Source organism: Antennarius striatus, chromosome 1, assembly GCF_040054535.1.
Source record: "Antennarius striatus isolate MH-2024 chromosome 1, ASM4005453v1, whole genome shotgun sequence".
NCBI lineage: Eukaryota > Metazoa > Chordata > Actinopteri > Lophiiformes > Antennariidae > Antennarius > Antennarius striatus.
In genome coordinates this window covers 17,251,566-17,267,831 of record NC_090776.1, presented here as the reverse complement: position 1 = coordinate 17,267,831, position 16,266 = coordinate 17,251,566, and the positions used below count along the sequence as shown (strand labels likewise).

Sequence of the window (16,266 nt, the reverse complement as noted above, 5' to 3'; positions counted from 1 at the left end):
CAAGATGTATAACCAGGATTATTGTTATTCAATTGTTGGCACAATGAAATGTAGTCTATTTCAAGTATGACTTTGCTACCAGCGGAAAATAACACACTTTCATGAGACACAATTCAGATTTATAATATACAGCAGTAGCTGTCATGTCCATCCGTACAGGAATTGCACATTTATTTTACTCTCTATTCTCATTGACAATTAATTTTCGTCCTTAACCACCATCTGAATGTCCTCTTCCTTTCATGCACATTTGTAGTGATCCAAGATGTGGACAATGCCAGTTTGGAGGGACAGTACCAAAGCTTTGCCAGCCTAATGGAGCAGCGATTGGCAGAGTTGTTCATGCTGGCAGGGCAGCAAGGCACTCGTTTCAGACGAGCAACTGCAGTGGGTAGCTACACCGTCCAGGTAAGAGTCTGGTGCAGGTTGTGTTTCGTATGACGTATCTCTGGAAGATCGATCCTAAATGCACAGAATTGGAGCGCTGAAAAACCCCTGATTCATTTAAAATCCTGCCTCATGTTTGTTTGTGACTCTGAAGGCTAATGAAAGCATTAATCCAAGTGTTTTGTCGGCTTAGATTTTACAAGATGAATTTTTCATGAGATGCACACTTTGATAAAAACTTCTGCTCATGCTTGCGTAACTACTTGTAGCCAGCCCTTGATAATTTAGGGGGTCCTGAGCTCATCAACTACTAATTGGGAATCAAAACAAGACTGAGAATTAACGTTTTACTAAACAAGTAATATATTTACCCATGGGGTTTTCTTCTCATACAAATTCATAGTTTACTTCGTAGTTTTGAACTTTTGTTGTAATGTTTGAAATGTAATCATTGCAGCAAAGTGACACAAACATTGAGTCACAGTTGACATTCACTCTACTATATCAGTTCCACGAAACTTACAATTCATTTTCTCTCCCAAATCAGATGGTGAGCATCCGTAGGATGTCTGGGTTGAAGAACCCCGCAGAGATGACCTACTATGTCCAACACAAAGGCATTCCTCTACCAGGCACCTCAGCTGCCAAGGTCCTGAACACAGTGGACTCTCAGACCATGGCGCTTACCCTCGGTTACTTTGTCCAGCTGCAAGCAGAACGTAAGCTGAACATCCATTTAGTGTTTGACAAGATGATAAATAGACAGAAACACCGACAGATTGGGTGTTTATTGGGTGTTTATGACGAAAGGAGTGGGAGGAAAGGTGAAGAAGGCTCTGAAATGCTCCCGAAAGGATGTTTGTTTGGGCTGCAGTTTAGGTCAAGAGAAAGGAAGAGGGGTATAGAGGTAAAGAGACAAAGCTGTACAAGAAGGAAGCTGCATTTCCTTAAAAATCTGTAATAGCTGAATCAGGCACATTGAATATCAGGTACAACGGCACAAACGTCCCTTAGTGTGGGTGTGATGTTTTACCTGGAAAGACAAGCTGTGCTTATCACTTCTCTTGACCCAGTCGATAGACTGTGTGTCATTCAGTGTTCAGAGGTTACGTTGGTGAACAACTGTTTTTCTTTTCTCTTTCAGCTGTCGTAAAAAACCCTCCTAATAACCTTTGGATAATCGCTGCGGTGTTGGCCCCCATAGCTGTGGTAACGCTCATTATCATCATCATCACAGCTGTGCTGTGTAGGAAGAATAAAAATGACTTTAAAGGTGATGCTATCGGCAACCTCAATCCCCGGGCAAAGGTATCTGTCTTCCTGTCCGTTGTATCTTTCTGTCTATTTTGCTGAAACAATTTTGGATTATCATACCAGCTGTATTTCTATGGTTCTCAGATGTAACAATTTGCTATTTTGCTTGATTTTATGCCAGCAACTTTAGGATCTGAGCATTTTTCAATTTATAATAACTTCCTTGATATCTTAAAAAAACTAAGTTAGGAACCAGCAGATGAATCGATTAGGAAAATAATCAAAGTTGCAGCTCAGGAGTATGTGTTCATGAGATCATAGCTGCAGCTCACATATTGTACGGTGCAGCATGTGCCAACAAGTGATGAGGGTAGGTTATGTTTTATATGCTGTGTTCAATATTATCTGCATAATGTGCACGGATACGACCTTTTTTAATAGAATCATCTCCTCGTGTTTGCAGATGTCATATCGGAGAGATGTGGGCTATTATCACCAGGTATCCACTCTTTGATTTCTTCTCATTACTGAGATGTGTTATTCATCTTCGGGGCTCACCTGTTTCAACCGTGGGATGTGAATGGGATTCTGGGGAGAATCCACCTCTGATGTATTTCAATAAATCCGCACTGATGAAAACAAAGGTTAAAACAGCACTTTGGCAAAACAAACCTTTCACAGTGAGATTCCATTCGATGGAAGGATTATGCTTCCTATAGCTGTTTACAGGTGGTGAATATCTAATATTGAATTTTGACAAAGGATGAATAAATCACACATGCTGTGCATTTACTGACAGTTTGTTTAGCGTAAAGATTGAAAATTACATCAAGGCTGGCAAAATGTCAGAAAATTCTCTGTTCATTTCTGTGTCCGTTGTCTTTTGTGCACGTTGAAGATTCTCTTCACTGAAATGTTAACGTAGATAAATGAAAATGCATAATAGCACTATGCACATTCCTCTGCTTTAAAATGGAGCCGCATAAGGGAGAAGGTAATAAAACCTTCCGTATTAAACAGTAAAATTCACTTCATTCCTGCTTTCAGAGGACTTTTTATCGTGAGCCATTTCAAGTCTCATCACATAAAAAGCACCGATAATCTAAATTTAATTAGACTTTATATATCATTAAGTTGATTCTTCCAAAATTCACATTCTAGGCAGCATATACAACTGTTTTCATTTCAAGCAAAACAAGGTCGATGCTCAAAGAGAGTGACTTAAAACTAAATGAAGCTCCTGCACTGCCGCTTCTGTATTATTTTCTCAATTTGTAAGACAAACATTTACCATAAATCCCCTTAGAGTCCTCCCACAAAAGCAATTAAAGTTAATGAGAAAACTGGACCCTTACAATTTATTTATTTTCCATATGTGTGTATTTATCATCATCTCTCTGCTATTAGCAGAAAGATGATGCATGTCTTTAAGTAAGAGGAGTAGCACATATTGATTTGGACCATGTCTTTGCTGGAATGATGCAGTGATGTGTGTCTGACAATTTATGGCTATGATGAAAGCCCTGAATATTTCAGTGTGTGTGTGTGTGTGTGTGTGTGTGTGTGTGTGTGTGTGTGTGTGTGTGTGTGTGTGTGTGTGTGTGTGTGTGAGAGAGAGAGAGAGAGAGCGTGCGTGTGTGTGTGTACAATGTGTGTGTGTGTTAGAAGGGTTGTTAGAGTCAGAGGTAAGGTGTATGACATCCAGTGTTAGGTAAAACTATTTGAATCCTCTTCGTTGTCTCTTCAATGCATTCCAACAATATTCTAATATATCTGTCAAAGTCTGCAGATCTTTTTTGCCGCCCACTAGGAGTCATCTTTTTGACAATAACTTGGAACAAAATTAAAAAAGGCCTCAGTTAAATCTGTACTTATCTAATTCAAGATGCAGCAGGGCTGCAGTCCCAGTTCTGTTAAATCTTAAATCTTCCTGACGTCTCCTCAGACAGACACTTTTGTGCTACTTTGAGATGTTCTCACAACACTTTTGATTTTTGAACATACAGCTCCTTCTTCCTATCCTTTCTTTTATGATTCCAGCTGTGTCCCACTTACCTGTCTCTTTTGTCTTTCTGAAATTTCACTTAAACTGTCCATCAGCCAGTCCAGGGTTTTGACTATGCCAAGCAGCACCTGGGTCAACAAGGGGGAAATGATGAGCCCCTGCCTGTCAGCCAAGACACATTAGTGATGTCCCTAAAAATGAGAGACACGCCGCTTTCACTTGAAAAGGGCCTGCAGCAAGACGGGACGGCCAACAAGAAAAACTTCACCACTGACAAACACAAGAGGTATCACTGCATCAGTACATTCATCTCATAATTTGTGACAGAGCTCAGCTTTCACCAGCTTGAGCTCTACATGTCTCATCAACATATTAGAGCGTTAGACGAAAACGTGTTGCTTCCTTAAATGGATGACTATCATCTGAATCATTACATTTATTTAGAGTATGTGCAGCTTGATCAAGGATTGCTCCACTGTGCACTCAGAAAGCTCCTGGGTCGCATTGTGAGACAGGACGATAAAATACAAGGATCCCTCCAGTCCTCCGCTCTGTCCTCATTCTACCCCGCAGCAGAATGATAGGCAGACACTAATAGAGTTTTCTGTACGGGCTGCTGAAATTGACCGTTTACCATCCGACAGTCAGTGGTATTAATTTGTCATATTAAGTCATGCAAAAATATTTAATTGATGAATACTAAATGGTCAAATGGGATAATTAAATGAAGGTGAGAGACGAGTTGCTCTGTACAGTTGGGGGACGTCTCCCGTAATGTTTTTGTGACGGAGTGGAACTTATATTTTCATTTAGACAGTGTACTTTCTTAGGGTGGGTGGCTTGGCATGGATGTCAAATAGACAAATGTTAAACCATACTGATGTCATAGTCTGTATACACCCCACGTCAAAATGACCAGTCTTGACTAAACTTCAAATATAAGCGGCTTAATTGAATTTTTAACACCAAATCTTATTTCTTCTTCTTCTTTTGGAGATGATTCATCATGCTCTGGGTTGGATTCCTCCCCATCTTCTTCTTTTTGCTAAATCCTCCACTTCCTCATCTGAATCAGAGTTGTCTTGCTGGACATCTGAAAAAAATCAGGTCTAGAGCCTGTTTGACATTATACCATGCACTTAAGGCTTCAGCATGGATAGAATTCAGGTGCTGTCATCTGCAGCACCTTCATAGCCTCTGGGAAGCCACTGAAAAAGGGGCAATATTGTTACATTTGAGTCACATCAAAGGAAGTGCATTCTGTGAGAACGCCACCTGTCTTGTCTTGTTTGGATCTGCTACTGATTGATCTGAGACAGAACTAATACATTCTCATGTTCTGTGGTGTGGAACTAATTCTGTGACTGGGATTTCAACTCAATTTGACTGTTGGGTCATTTTGATCCAAAGACGATCTTTGTACTCTTTTTTGTAGAGCTTACATGGAAATGTGAATAAAGGCAACAATTCATTTTTTCTAATGGGGAAAATCTAGGAAAAGTCAAGTTGAAAAAAATATAGTTTAGTGGATTTCTTTGGGTTTTTAACACAGTGGCAGATCATTTTGACCGGAGGAAAACAGGGATCTTAACATTTGGCAAATCGTACCAAAATGGTACGATTTGCTTCTTACTCCTGTACCAAGGTCACACAACTGTTATCATCTAAACTTCAACACAGTATCACACTGCCAATGCTTTTTGCACCTCTATTAAATGTTATTCATCCCATTCATCTTTGTTGATCCTATGAATGTTGTGCGAAGCCGGATCTCTGCAGAACTGCCTCGACGAGAGCAGGGAGGGCAGCCGCTGTGCCTCTCTGTCTCTCTTTAGCCGTTATCATTTTTACAAGACAATTAGGGGATGTAGCACTGTGCTTTGATGTCAGTGTCAGCCTTGTGGTCCTCTGAGCTGCTTGCTCAATTGGCTCTAATTCTAACTACAGTATAGCGTTTGATGTGAACACAACAAGAATTGGATATGGCAATTTTTACAGTGCCACACTGGATGGTTTGATGTATTCATATACATAAACAGCATAATTATTGTAATATTTTTTTACTTCAGTCAACTGACTTTTCTAGTACTGGCCAACAATTTACTGAATATTCAGGCCTGAAGTCCTGAATTATGTTATTAAAATATTACCTTTATTAGACTCAAGCTGGGGAGAGGAAGATGAGATTGTTAAAGGGAGGGATGACATAACCTGGCTGCGAGCCCAGCTTCCGGATAGCTCACTGCCTCTCCTGTTGCTATGGTTACTCACAGCAATTTGCCGAGTGAGGATGGTTCCGTCATCAGCAACGAATCAGAGAGGCTGAAATCCGGCAGGGGCTTGACGGTGCTGAAAGTCACAGCGCAGCAGAAACTGACAAAGGAGGAGACGCGCAAGAGGGACGGTGAGAGTCACACACCAATGCAAATACGAATAATTTATTCTCAAGCTCATTCTCAGGCAAGGTCAGACATGCCACAAATAACAAAAAATATATAAAAATAAATTAATAAAATTGTTCCCATCCTCTACCGCATGAAATACTTTTCCAGTTTCTTTTTGTCCCGTACACCTATGTTACAATGCAGCATTTTTTATAGCCAGTAAGGTAATTACTCAACCGGAGGCAGAGGTGGACCTCAAGAATATACAGGACACATACAATCTGCTGACATGATACAGTATGTCAGGGCTGGAAATGCTATGTCAGAAATATAGATACATTTGCCGAGGTAAAAATGCACAACGACTATGTGAAGTTACATTTCTTGTGATCTCCTGAGTTGAAGAGAACACATAGTGATCTATAACATGTGGTCGGCACAAGTCATATTAATCAAATACTCTTGGATCAATTCTGTGTATTATTTTCTTAATGGGTGGATTTGAATAATTCATCAGCTGAGTTAAGCAAAACCAAATTGAAGTCAGTTTGTCTGATAGCAGTTATGCAATGAAAGCACCGAGTCAGTTTCTTTCATCTATCACAAAGAGATGCATTGGCTCAACTTTTGAAGCTAACACTATCTTTGTGATCTATTGTCTGCATCCTCTACTTCTTTGCTGAGACAGACAACTCATGTTTGACATAACCCCACATTGTCAGCGTGTGTGTGTGTATGTGTATGTGTGTGTGTGAGTGTGAGTGTGAGTGTGAGTGTGAGTGTGAGTGTGTGTGTGTGTGTGTGTGTGTGTGTGTGTGTGTGTGTGTGTGTGTGTGTGTGTGAGAGAGAGAGGGGGGTGGGGTGCAATTTTCTTTCCCTCGACTGACAATGTAACGATTAGAGGTATTTGTAGTGGGTTTGAGAGTGAACTCTATCTCTGTGTGTTCTTCAGATCCATATGACACCTCCTCTGGCTCGCTGCAGCTTATTTCCATAAAGCCCATGGCAGCCCAGCCCAACTACTCACACCCTGTATCATCTGACCGGAACCAGGAGTCAGCCATTGTCAATGGAGAGGTGATACACATGTCCAATTTGAGACAGACACACGGACCATATGCATGTTCATCCCGCATACACAGATACAGAACAATACACATTGATAAACTTTTGTTTTAAATATTTTCTCAATATTTTGTGCCAAAGTTTTCGCACATTTTTTAACCAGTACTGGTTCAAGTGAGTCCACATGTGTCTGTGCACCAATCACTGTCACTTGTGAAGTTCAACATGAATTTCTATCAGGCAAGACTAAAGGCTCCAAATTATTTCTATAGCATTCATTTATTCATCCATTTTCTATACCTGCTACATCCGCTGTAATAGATTGTGGGGTGCTGGAACCTATCTCAGCCGACTGAGGGTGTGAGGCAGGGGACACTCTGGGTGTGACGCCAGTTCTCCGTGGATTACTATAACATATCAAAACATTCTTAGTTTTGTAAGAGAGATTTATTCAGTTATTTCAAATCCTAACGTATAATCATTATGTGAAGATTTAATGAGATGCTTCGACCTCCAGTGACCCAAAAAAATACCTAAGAGTTTAGAAAAATATGGATTTAAAGGTTGCTGAAGCTAAAAAACACATTAGTTTTGTTTTTGTTCATTTCCCCCCAAAATTATACATACGGTATATTCTTTCAACCAATGTAGCTTCAAGAGGGCACAAGCCAGTGTATTATTTTGCTGGTCCCAAGACCGGATGAATACAGAGGGTTTTGTCAGGAAGGGCATGCGACGTAAATCTTTTGTGAAATCAAACATGTAAATCAAATCTATGACTTCCATACCGGATCGGTCGAGGCCCGGGTTAACAACGAACGCCATCGGTGCTGTTCACCAACAGGGTGCCGGTGGAAATTAGACCACTGTTGATCGAAGGAGAGGAGGAAAGTGGTAGGAAGAGAGAGAAGAGGAACGCCAAGAGTATAGAACTGTGAGTTGGGATGTTGAATGTTGGAACTATGACAGGAAAAGTGGAGCGTTGGTTGACATGATGCAGAGAAGGAAGGTAGACATACTGTGTGTCCAGGAGACCAGGTGGAAAGGTAGCAAGGCTAGAAGTTTAGGAGCAGGGTTCAAGTTGTTTTATCATGGTGTTGATAGGAAGACAAATGGAGTATGAGTGATTTTGAAGGAGGAGTTTGTTAGGAAAGTCCTGAAGGTAAAAAGAGTGTCAGACACAGTGACGAGCATGAAGCTAGGAATCGAAGGTGTGATGTTCAATGTTGTTAGTGGATATGCTACTCAGGTAGGATGTGAGCTGGAGGAGAGGAAAAAATTCTGGTGGGACTTTGATGAAATGATGCAGAGCATACCTAGAAGGGAGAGAGTTGTCATTGGTACAGACTTCAATGGACATGTTGGTGCAGGAAACAGGTGATGAGGAGGTGATGGGCAGGTTTGGTATCCAGGAGAGGAACACAGAAAGATGGTAGTTGACGTTGCAAATAGGATGGACATGGCTATAGTGAATACTTTCTTCCAGAAGAGGCAGGAACATAGAGTGACCTATAACAGTAGAGGTAGGTGCACACAGGTAGACTACATCTTGTGTAGACGGTGTAACCTGAAAGAGATCAGTGACTGCAAAGTAGTGGTAGGTGAGAGTGTAGCCAAACAGCATAGGATGGTGGTGTGTAGGATGACTCTGGTGGTGAGGAAGATGAAGAGGACAAAGACAGACCAGAGAACGAAATTGTGGAAGCTGAAAAAGGAAGAGTGTTGCATGACTTTTAGGAAAGAGTTACGACGGCTTTGGGTGGTCAGGAGGTGCTACCAGATGACTGGACAACTACAGCTGATGTGATCAGGGAGACAGGTAGGAGAGTACTTGGTGTATCATTTGGAAGGAAAGTGGATAAACAGACTTGGTGGTGGAATGAGGAGGTACAGGGGTGTTTACAGAGAAAGACGTTAGCTAAGAAGTGGGACACTGAGAGGACTGAGGAGAGTAGACAGGAGTACAGGGAGATGCAGCACAAGATGAAAGTAGAGGTAGAAAAGGCCAAACAAGGGGCTTATGATAACTTGTACGCTAGATTGGACAGTAAGAAGGGAGAGACTGATCTGTACAGGTTGGCAATACAGAGAGACAGAGATGGGAAGGACGTGCAGCAGGTTTGGGTGATTAAGCATAGGGATGGAAGTCTATTGACAGGTGCCAGTAGTGTGATGGGAGGATGGAAAGAGTCCTTCGAAGAGTTGATGAACAAGGCAAATGAGAGAGAACAAAGACTAGAAGAGGTGGCTGTTGTGGACCAGGAAGTAGTAAAGATTAGTCAGGACAAAGTGAAGAGGGCATTGAAGAGATTCAATTCTCAATAAGATTCTCTTATTGAGAATCTAACAACACATCACAAGAAGAACCATGACTCTATCTCCATTGTCATCTCCCCATGTCTCCCCCTCCCCCAGGTGAACTTGGCACTGAAGCAGAAGTCAGACATAGAGCACTACAGGAACAAGTTGAGACTGAAGGCTAAGCGGAAGGGCTATTATGATTTCCCATCCACCGATTGCAGCAGCAGTCAGGCCCTGGCACAAAGGCATCGGCACAGCCATGAGAGGGCAGCTGGTGAGCATGGCAGACCACTGGAGCCTGATGATGAGCGAGGTTCCACTTATGTCAAGTCTCACAGGAGGTGAGAGGAGAGTGGGAAATCAAATGGAACCAGGGTTTGACTGGGTGTAAACATAAAAGAAAACCCATGTTAATTTTAAGGTCTGAGGATTCAGAGTGATCTCAAACTGGACAGTCTTGCCTAATGAGCTCAGAGAAAAGTGAAACCATTCCCTTAATGTTGTCATCATCCTGTCTTAGTAGGCAGGAAGCAACCAATCAGGCCCATCTGATTAATTTGATCCAAGTCCTGATCTTCCATAAGACATGAGAGGATTGGCGTGGTTGTTGGATTGTCCACTTTGTGATTCCATCCTGCCTCTGCTTTACAGATGAACAGAAATATGGAATCTTTGATCCTGACATAATCACAGCAAGAGATGAAACACCTCTTTTCACCTCACATCTGCATTACCTCAGACTTGCTGTCTTTAAAAAAAAGCTGTTTCTTCTGTTCGAACATGATTGTCACTTACTGTATGTTTTTGTATTGGTTTTGCTTTTAAACTGAGCTTCCTTGGTGATTTATGCCCCCGGAATGTCCTGTCATATCACATTTTTGTGCACCTTAAGGACATCCCCATAATTAAGTCAGCTCTGTAAATTGATCTCTTAATAATATATCCTAACACATTGTGTCTAATTATTGTGGCTGACATAATTCCTTCCACTGTGCTCTACCTCTAGTTCCCAATTGCCTTTCGGGAAATTTGAATCCATGACTGAGAGTAAAACAGCTGAACTGAAAACATTTCCATTAATAAGAACTATACCCCAGGTCTGATTTGTACTAAATCCACTCTGCTTGAATTGGCAGGCACTCCCAGGTAGGGCAGATGGCCTATCGGAGTAGACAGAGTCTGAGCAGTCCCAGTCCCGGGGGAACGGAGATGGACTTGCTTGTTATGAGGGAGAGACCCAGGAGAGGTATTCGCAACAGTGGCTATGATGTAAGTCACATGTCGTCACCAGGTGACCCCGGCCTGAATTATGACTTGCTAGGACCGTGCTGCACACAGGCACACACACACACACACACACACACACACACACACACACACACACACACACACACACACACACACACACACACACACACACACACACACACACATCACATACACACACTTAAAACCAACGTCACTGTTTTCGTTTCAGTATGACAGATAATGGAATGAGAGCTTGTCAGCTATATATCTGTGCCTTGCCGCTCCATTTAAGGCACAATCAGGCAGCTATAAATCAAATATTATCATGAACTTCTCAGGTATGGCTTCCAGTGTAACACGAGAAGCTGAGAGAAGAGAAGTATTTCATTCTTCATTAAGATTTATAAGCTCTTTTTGATGCGTAATGTGTCTCAGGATGGCCGGTTCATGCCTACACTCTTTTATCATTCCATTATGGCTCCGGTTATGGCTTTTTCTATCATGAATACTTGCATGTTAGCTCCCAGGAGTAGTGGAGAAGAGCATAATAAAAAAGTTTTCTTTTTGAGCTGTAAAAGACAAAATGGAAAGATGGAAATGTATCATCCATCCAGACATTCTGACCAATCTCAGCAAGGAAAAACAAAGATTTGCGGCATTAAAAAAAAGAAAAGAAATACTATTTTATAAATGTGTATTTTTTCTACTGTGTCTGACGTCTGCTTAGTGTGTATTTGATTTTGATGTCAAGTTCTGGAAGAAGAGAGAGTTGATATGAGCAAGAAACCCATCTCTCAAATGAGAGGTTTGCGCTATATGTTGAGATTTTCCAAACATATATTATTTCTTTTTTTTTTACCTCCATACATTGTTCCTGCCGTGGCTAAACAATGTGTTAGAAACATTATCCGACAGCAGGTAGAAGCTACAACGTCCGTTTCTTTTCTGATCCTCTTGATTGCAACGGGACTAGTGTAGCTGCAGGCACCGTCACTGCAGATGCAAGGCTCTACCATTGCATGTTGCAGCGGGGGCTGATTTATGAGGTGCACTGGGCTAAGTCTCCCATTGCTACCCTCTATTCACACAGGCAGTGGGGTGGCTTGAACTCGCACTCATTTATCAATTGTTTTGATGCAAACAGATGCCAAGAGTGGACCCAATATTGGAGCATATGAAAAAATTGGAGAGAGGATGGGAAAGAAGGAATGAGGCAGCGTAGTGGTGGTTATGGTATATTGTGTGCTTTGTAGTAAAATGGCTGCAGTTGTAAGACAAAAAGGCGCAGTTTAACACTCACTGAAACACGCTTCCTTGTCCTAGCTGCTTTGATCCCTGAACCTACTGTGACCAACTTGTTTACAGCAGTCTTCCAATTCCACATACCTCTGGAACGCCGAGTAACAGCTGCTTCTATCTCAGTCGGCACCTTGTCAACAACCCACTGCTGGGATGACAGGAGACGTAATAGAAGTTGTAACTTTCCAGGTTTTTCAGGTTGTCTGTCAATATATTTCTCGTTCAGTGAGGAGAGGTTTCATTTTCTAATATTTGACCCATGAAGGTAGAAATCAGCAAGCGCCTCTGCAGTTACTACCAACTACACACATTACTACAGGGTGCCGTGCTTAAAAGTGTACCTGAGTTTCACACTCCTTTTATTCCTGGATGTGTGACATGTGGGGACCTTTGGTTTGAACCTGTGCCTGTTTATCAGTCAGATCCCTCGTACATCATTTTACAGCATAGAGTATTTTACATGTATCCATCCATCTGTCCGTCTGTTGTCTGTTTGTCAGTCTGTCCATCTGTCCATCCAGCCATCCATCCATGCATCCATCTATCCATGCATCCATCCATCCTTCCATCTCAGTTCATGACAATCTCTTTCATGTTTTTACCGAATTCAGACGGAACCTGAGCTGATTGAAGAGACGAATGTAGATCGCCTGATGGGGCCACGTGGATATATGTACGGTCGGGGCTTGAAAGGTCACTCGGAGACTTCCACCCTGAGTTCACAGCCTTCCATTGATGAAGTGAGGCAGCAGATGCACCTACTGCTGGAGGAGGCTTTCAGCCTGGCTTCGGGGGGTCAGTCCACATCTGGAAGGCAGTCCCATCTCCACCACCCACGTGCTGATCCCTACAGCAATTCAACGCCTCCCCTCCCATATGCGGACATGGTGACCAGCTCCCCGGGTTCAATCAACTGTGGGCATGGAGGCGTACAGTGGGTGCCGTCTTATAGAGATGTGTATCAGTGCAGCTTGCCTAAACCTGTAAGTGGAATGAAATTATCCCCCCCTTCTTATTCTTTTGCTAGACTGTGTAACCTTAAATGCCTTTCACTATCTGTTTAAGGCCTTCCACTTCACCCAGCTCCCTGAGATGGCCATGGGTTCTCCTTCTTTACTGTCTCGTACTGGACCTCCCCCTGGAACCTCCTTAAGACGGTGAGGTTGAAAAGATCTCTCTCTCTCAATCTCTCTCACACGCGCACACACACACTGGCAATTGCAGGCAGACGCAGGCATAGACACAATGTGTGTTGCATCACAAAATCCATCAGATTGTCCTCATTTATTCACATTCAATTTCATATTCAGGGATTAGATATTCGCTTGCTAATGTTCTGTGGCCAGGGTGATTTCAGGCCTCGTATAAATTTGAATATTGAACCAGTGCATTGAGAGAAGGTAAGAATGTTAATAAGGCAATCACATTTCCAAATGGAGTTTGTCTGCCATCTAGTGGTTGTGCTTAAGTATTTTAGCCCTTCGTATTTAGTCTCTCTTAATGTCTGTTCATCTTAGCTCCACATCCGACTTGGGCCTTAAAGGCAGGAGCTCAGAGATGTCCGTTACTGAGAGTCAACATGGCAACAACCCATATGGGCCATCTACCAGAGTAGCTCTTCCACCAATCACTGCAGAGAAGCCTGTGTCCAACTACTCAGGTAAGCAGATGAAGAGACGTTTTTATGTTTCAAAAATATCTTCTTAGTTCCATAGAAACACAATAATACTCTTTGAAAATTTGAAAACCACACAACAAAATATATCAGTCTGTCTACTTCTCTTTCCAGGAAACCCAATAACGGCCGTCTACGCCATCCCCGCCACCAGGCAGGGATACTCGGAATACTTTGTCTCCACCCCACCCACTTCCTACCACAGTCCCTCCTGGATGTCCTATCCACCTGAACCTGAGGATGTGCCGCCACAGTGGGCAGACTCTGTAAGCAAGCTCACTTTGCCAGCCCTACAAATAAATTATAAAAACAACTGGAACATCGCGATGACTGGAACATCCATTATAACATCGCTATGGCAGTTCATAGCGTTGTTATAATGGAACCAGATGTCTTGACTAAACCAAGTCACAGTTTCTAAAATAGACTATTTCAAGTGGTGTCTGTAAGAAAACCATTTGTGTGTTCTTACTTTGGACAAAAGGTTTATGTTCTAGCAGTATAACTAATACTAATATAATGATCAAGTAAAGATTAACCGGCTGACTTCTTCTTTACCCTTTTTTCCAGTTGCCCCTGCCTGGCTACGTAGAGGCTTTCCCACACCCTCGCTACCCACAGGAGAGCCCCACCAGATTGCCTCTGCAGTATAACCAGACACCGGAGCAGCCGTCTGCTGCCCCCAGCACGGCGTCCCAGCAAAGCCCACCCCAAGTGGTGAAGAACATGGACAGCATGCCGCTGAGCAGCCTCTCCACCTCTGCTCTTGTGCAGGCGATTCGTCAGGAGGTGGCCAAACTAGCGAAAAAGCAAAATGACATGTTTGAGTTTTAATTCTGCTCTCAAGTGTGCAGGAGATGTCGTACTCTGCATCATTCTTGAACGGAGGCACACGGAGGGAGGACTCCTTCAGACTGATTTTTGACATTTGTACTGTATGGACTGAGCTTCTTTACACACACAAAATATTCTGGTTTTTTTTTAAGAATAAAGAAAGCCTCATCTCTGTTAACGATGTTCCAAGTAAGTACATGCATCTCTCCTGTGTAGATATGTCAATAAGATATGCCAATAAAGAAATGGAAATGGAAAAGTTTTTTTTCCAGGGTTAGACATTTTTAATCCACTATTAATTGAGATGACAGAAAAAATATTGTTATTGTCTGTAATGACAGGACCAAATACTTCTTAACAGTTTAAACCACAATATATAGTATATGAGCATGTACAGGATTAGTATGTCATTTATCTTATCTCCCTTAAGAGGCCACTAACATCAACAGGCTACATCTGTATCAGTTCATTCAAGCATCCGAAAGTGAATCCACCTTTTCTAAAAATGATTTCATTCCAACACCGTAAGAATAGAAACAGCGAACACCGTGGTTTGTGTTAAATATTACTTTTCAAATTTTAATTCCCGTTAATTAACAAATACAGTAGACTAAAAGAGTAAATGTATGAATTTTTAGTTGACCCCAAATAATTATTAAATCGTAAGAATCATTAATAATGATAAATCATATATAGATGAAAATGTTTGCTTCTATGCACTTGAAACAGAGGGAACCATCAATACAAACAACAAACATGTTTTAATAGACATAGCTGGTTACTATAGTGCTGTTTTAGTACTGTTGTCAAATAATTCAAACTACAATTTTCGACAACTATAATTTTCTGTTTTCTTAATGAAAACCTGAAAAACACTCAAAAATTTAGACAGAATTTTTTAAAAATTTGATTTCTCTTCATAGCTGGATGGATAAAGAAGAGTACCAGTTTTACACAAAGCTCAGTGGTTTTAAGATGTACAGCACATTCAATGCACATCTGCCACAGAATAATTCTCTTGCATCCATTGAGGTCCAGCATCAGTGCTCCTGATCTAAGAACTTGCACACACCCTGATGTCATTTTATAACGCCGTGCATCGACTGAATATGGGGTGCTGTTGGTTTCCAACACCTTTTTCAGAAACACAGCAGAACATCAAGTGTACCCTGAAATCATTCAGTTTGTTATAATGTAAATGTGCACTTATTTTAAAAGGACACTTTCAGAATCACTTATTATATTTAGAAGCTGCTACACCTCGATATCAATTCTGACTCCATTAATTTGCCAGATGTGAACATGAATATATGACCAAGCATCATAATCAGTTCCGTCTTGTCTAAAACATCATAAATACCAAACTTTTAAAACCTTTTACAAACATTAATAAAAAGAAGAGCTCTAATTTCATTAAAAATTAACAGTAACGTAGTGGGTAGAATGTAGTTCTTTGGAAACAATGTGCCTATACTACATATCAAAAAGAAACCTTTCTCTGCTGCTGGAACAAATGAGAACCCTGCATGCCAGAATAATTCCATCAGCAACCGGATGAAAGGAGGTCATGTCTTAATTTAGTCCTAATCCAACAAAACCATCTCGAGGCTCCACCTGTTTCATCTAAATATAAAATTGGTCATAATTGATTTTGTCTCTTTACAAAACTAAGCAAGTAGGAATTTGATTACACCCCTTTAAAACAAACACCATTAATTGCTGCATGCATTAAAGGAATTAATCTAGGAAGAAGTCTCATAAAAGCAGTCAACATCATATAATGAGTTCTTAAAGTAGAACGTGAGGCTGACTGC

At 41.4% G+C, this 16,266-nt stretch overlaps 1 protein-coding gene across 1 annotated transcript in view; it reads left to right on the top strand.

Annotated features, from left to right (window-relative positions):
* The window catches only part of kiaa1549lb (KIAA1549-like b), a 61,786-nt gene extending 47,204 nt beyond the window's left edge, over positions 1 to 14,582 (top strand). Inside the window, exons 9-22 of the mRNA XM_068317602.1 lie at positions 257 to 408; positions 935 to 1,106; positions 1,532 to 1,695; positions 2,105 to 2,140; positions 3,742 to 3,932; positions 5,920 to 6,050; positions 6,983 to 7,107; positions 9,511 to 9,737; positions 10,533 to 10,665; positions 12,555 to 12,926; positions 13,009 to 13,100; positions 13,461 to 13,603; positions 13,733 to 13,884; positions 14,189 to 14,582. Of these exons, the coding sequence (XP_068173703.1) occupies positions 257 to 408; positions 935 to 1,106; positions 1,532 to 1,695; positions 2,105 to 2,140; positions 3,742 to 3,932; positions 5,920 to 6,050; positions 6,983 to 7,107; positions 9,511 to 9,737; positions 10,533 to 10,665; positions 12,555 to 12,926; positions 13,009 to 13,100; positions 13,461 to 13,603; positions 13,733 to 13,884; positions 14,189 to 14,452 (2,354 nt within the window). The 3' untranslated portion in view covers positions 14,453 to 14,582. The remainder of the gene's footprint in view (positions 1 to 256; positions 409 to 934; positions 1,107 to 1,531; positions 1,696 to 2,104; positions 2,141 to 3,741; positions 3,933 to 5,919; positions 6,051 to 6,982; positions 7,108 to 9,510; positions 9,738 to 10,532; positions 10,666 to 12,554; positions 12,927 to 13,008; positions 13,101 to 13,460; positions 13,604 to 13,732; positions 13,885 to 14,188) is intronic.
* The last annotated feature ends 1,684 nt before the right edge of the window (positions 14,583 to 16,266 follow it).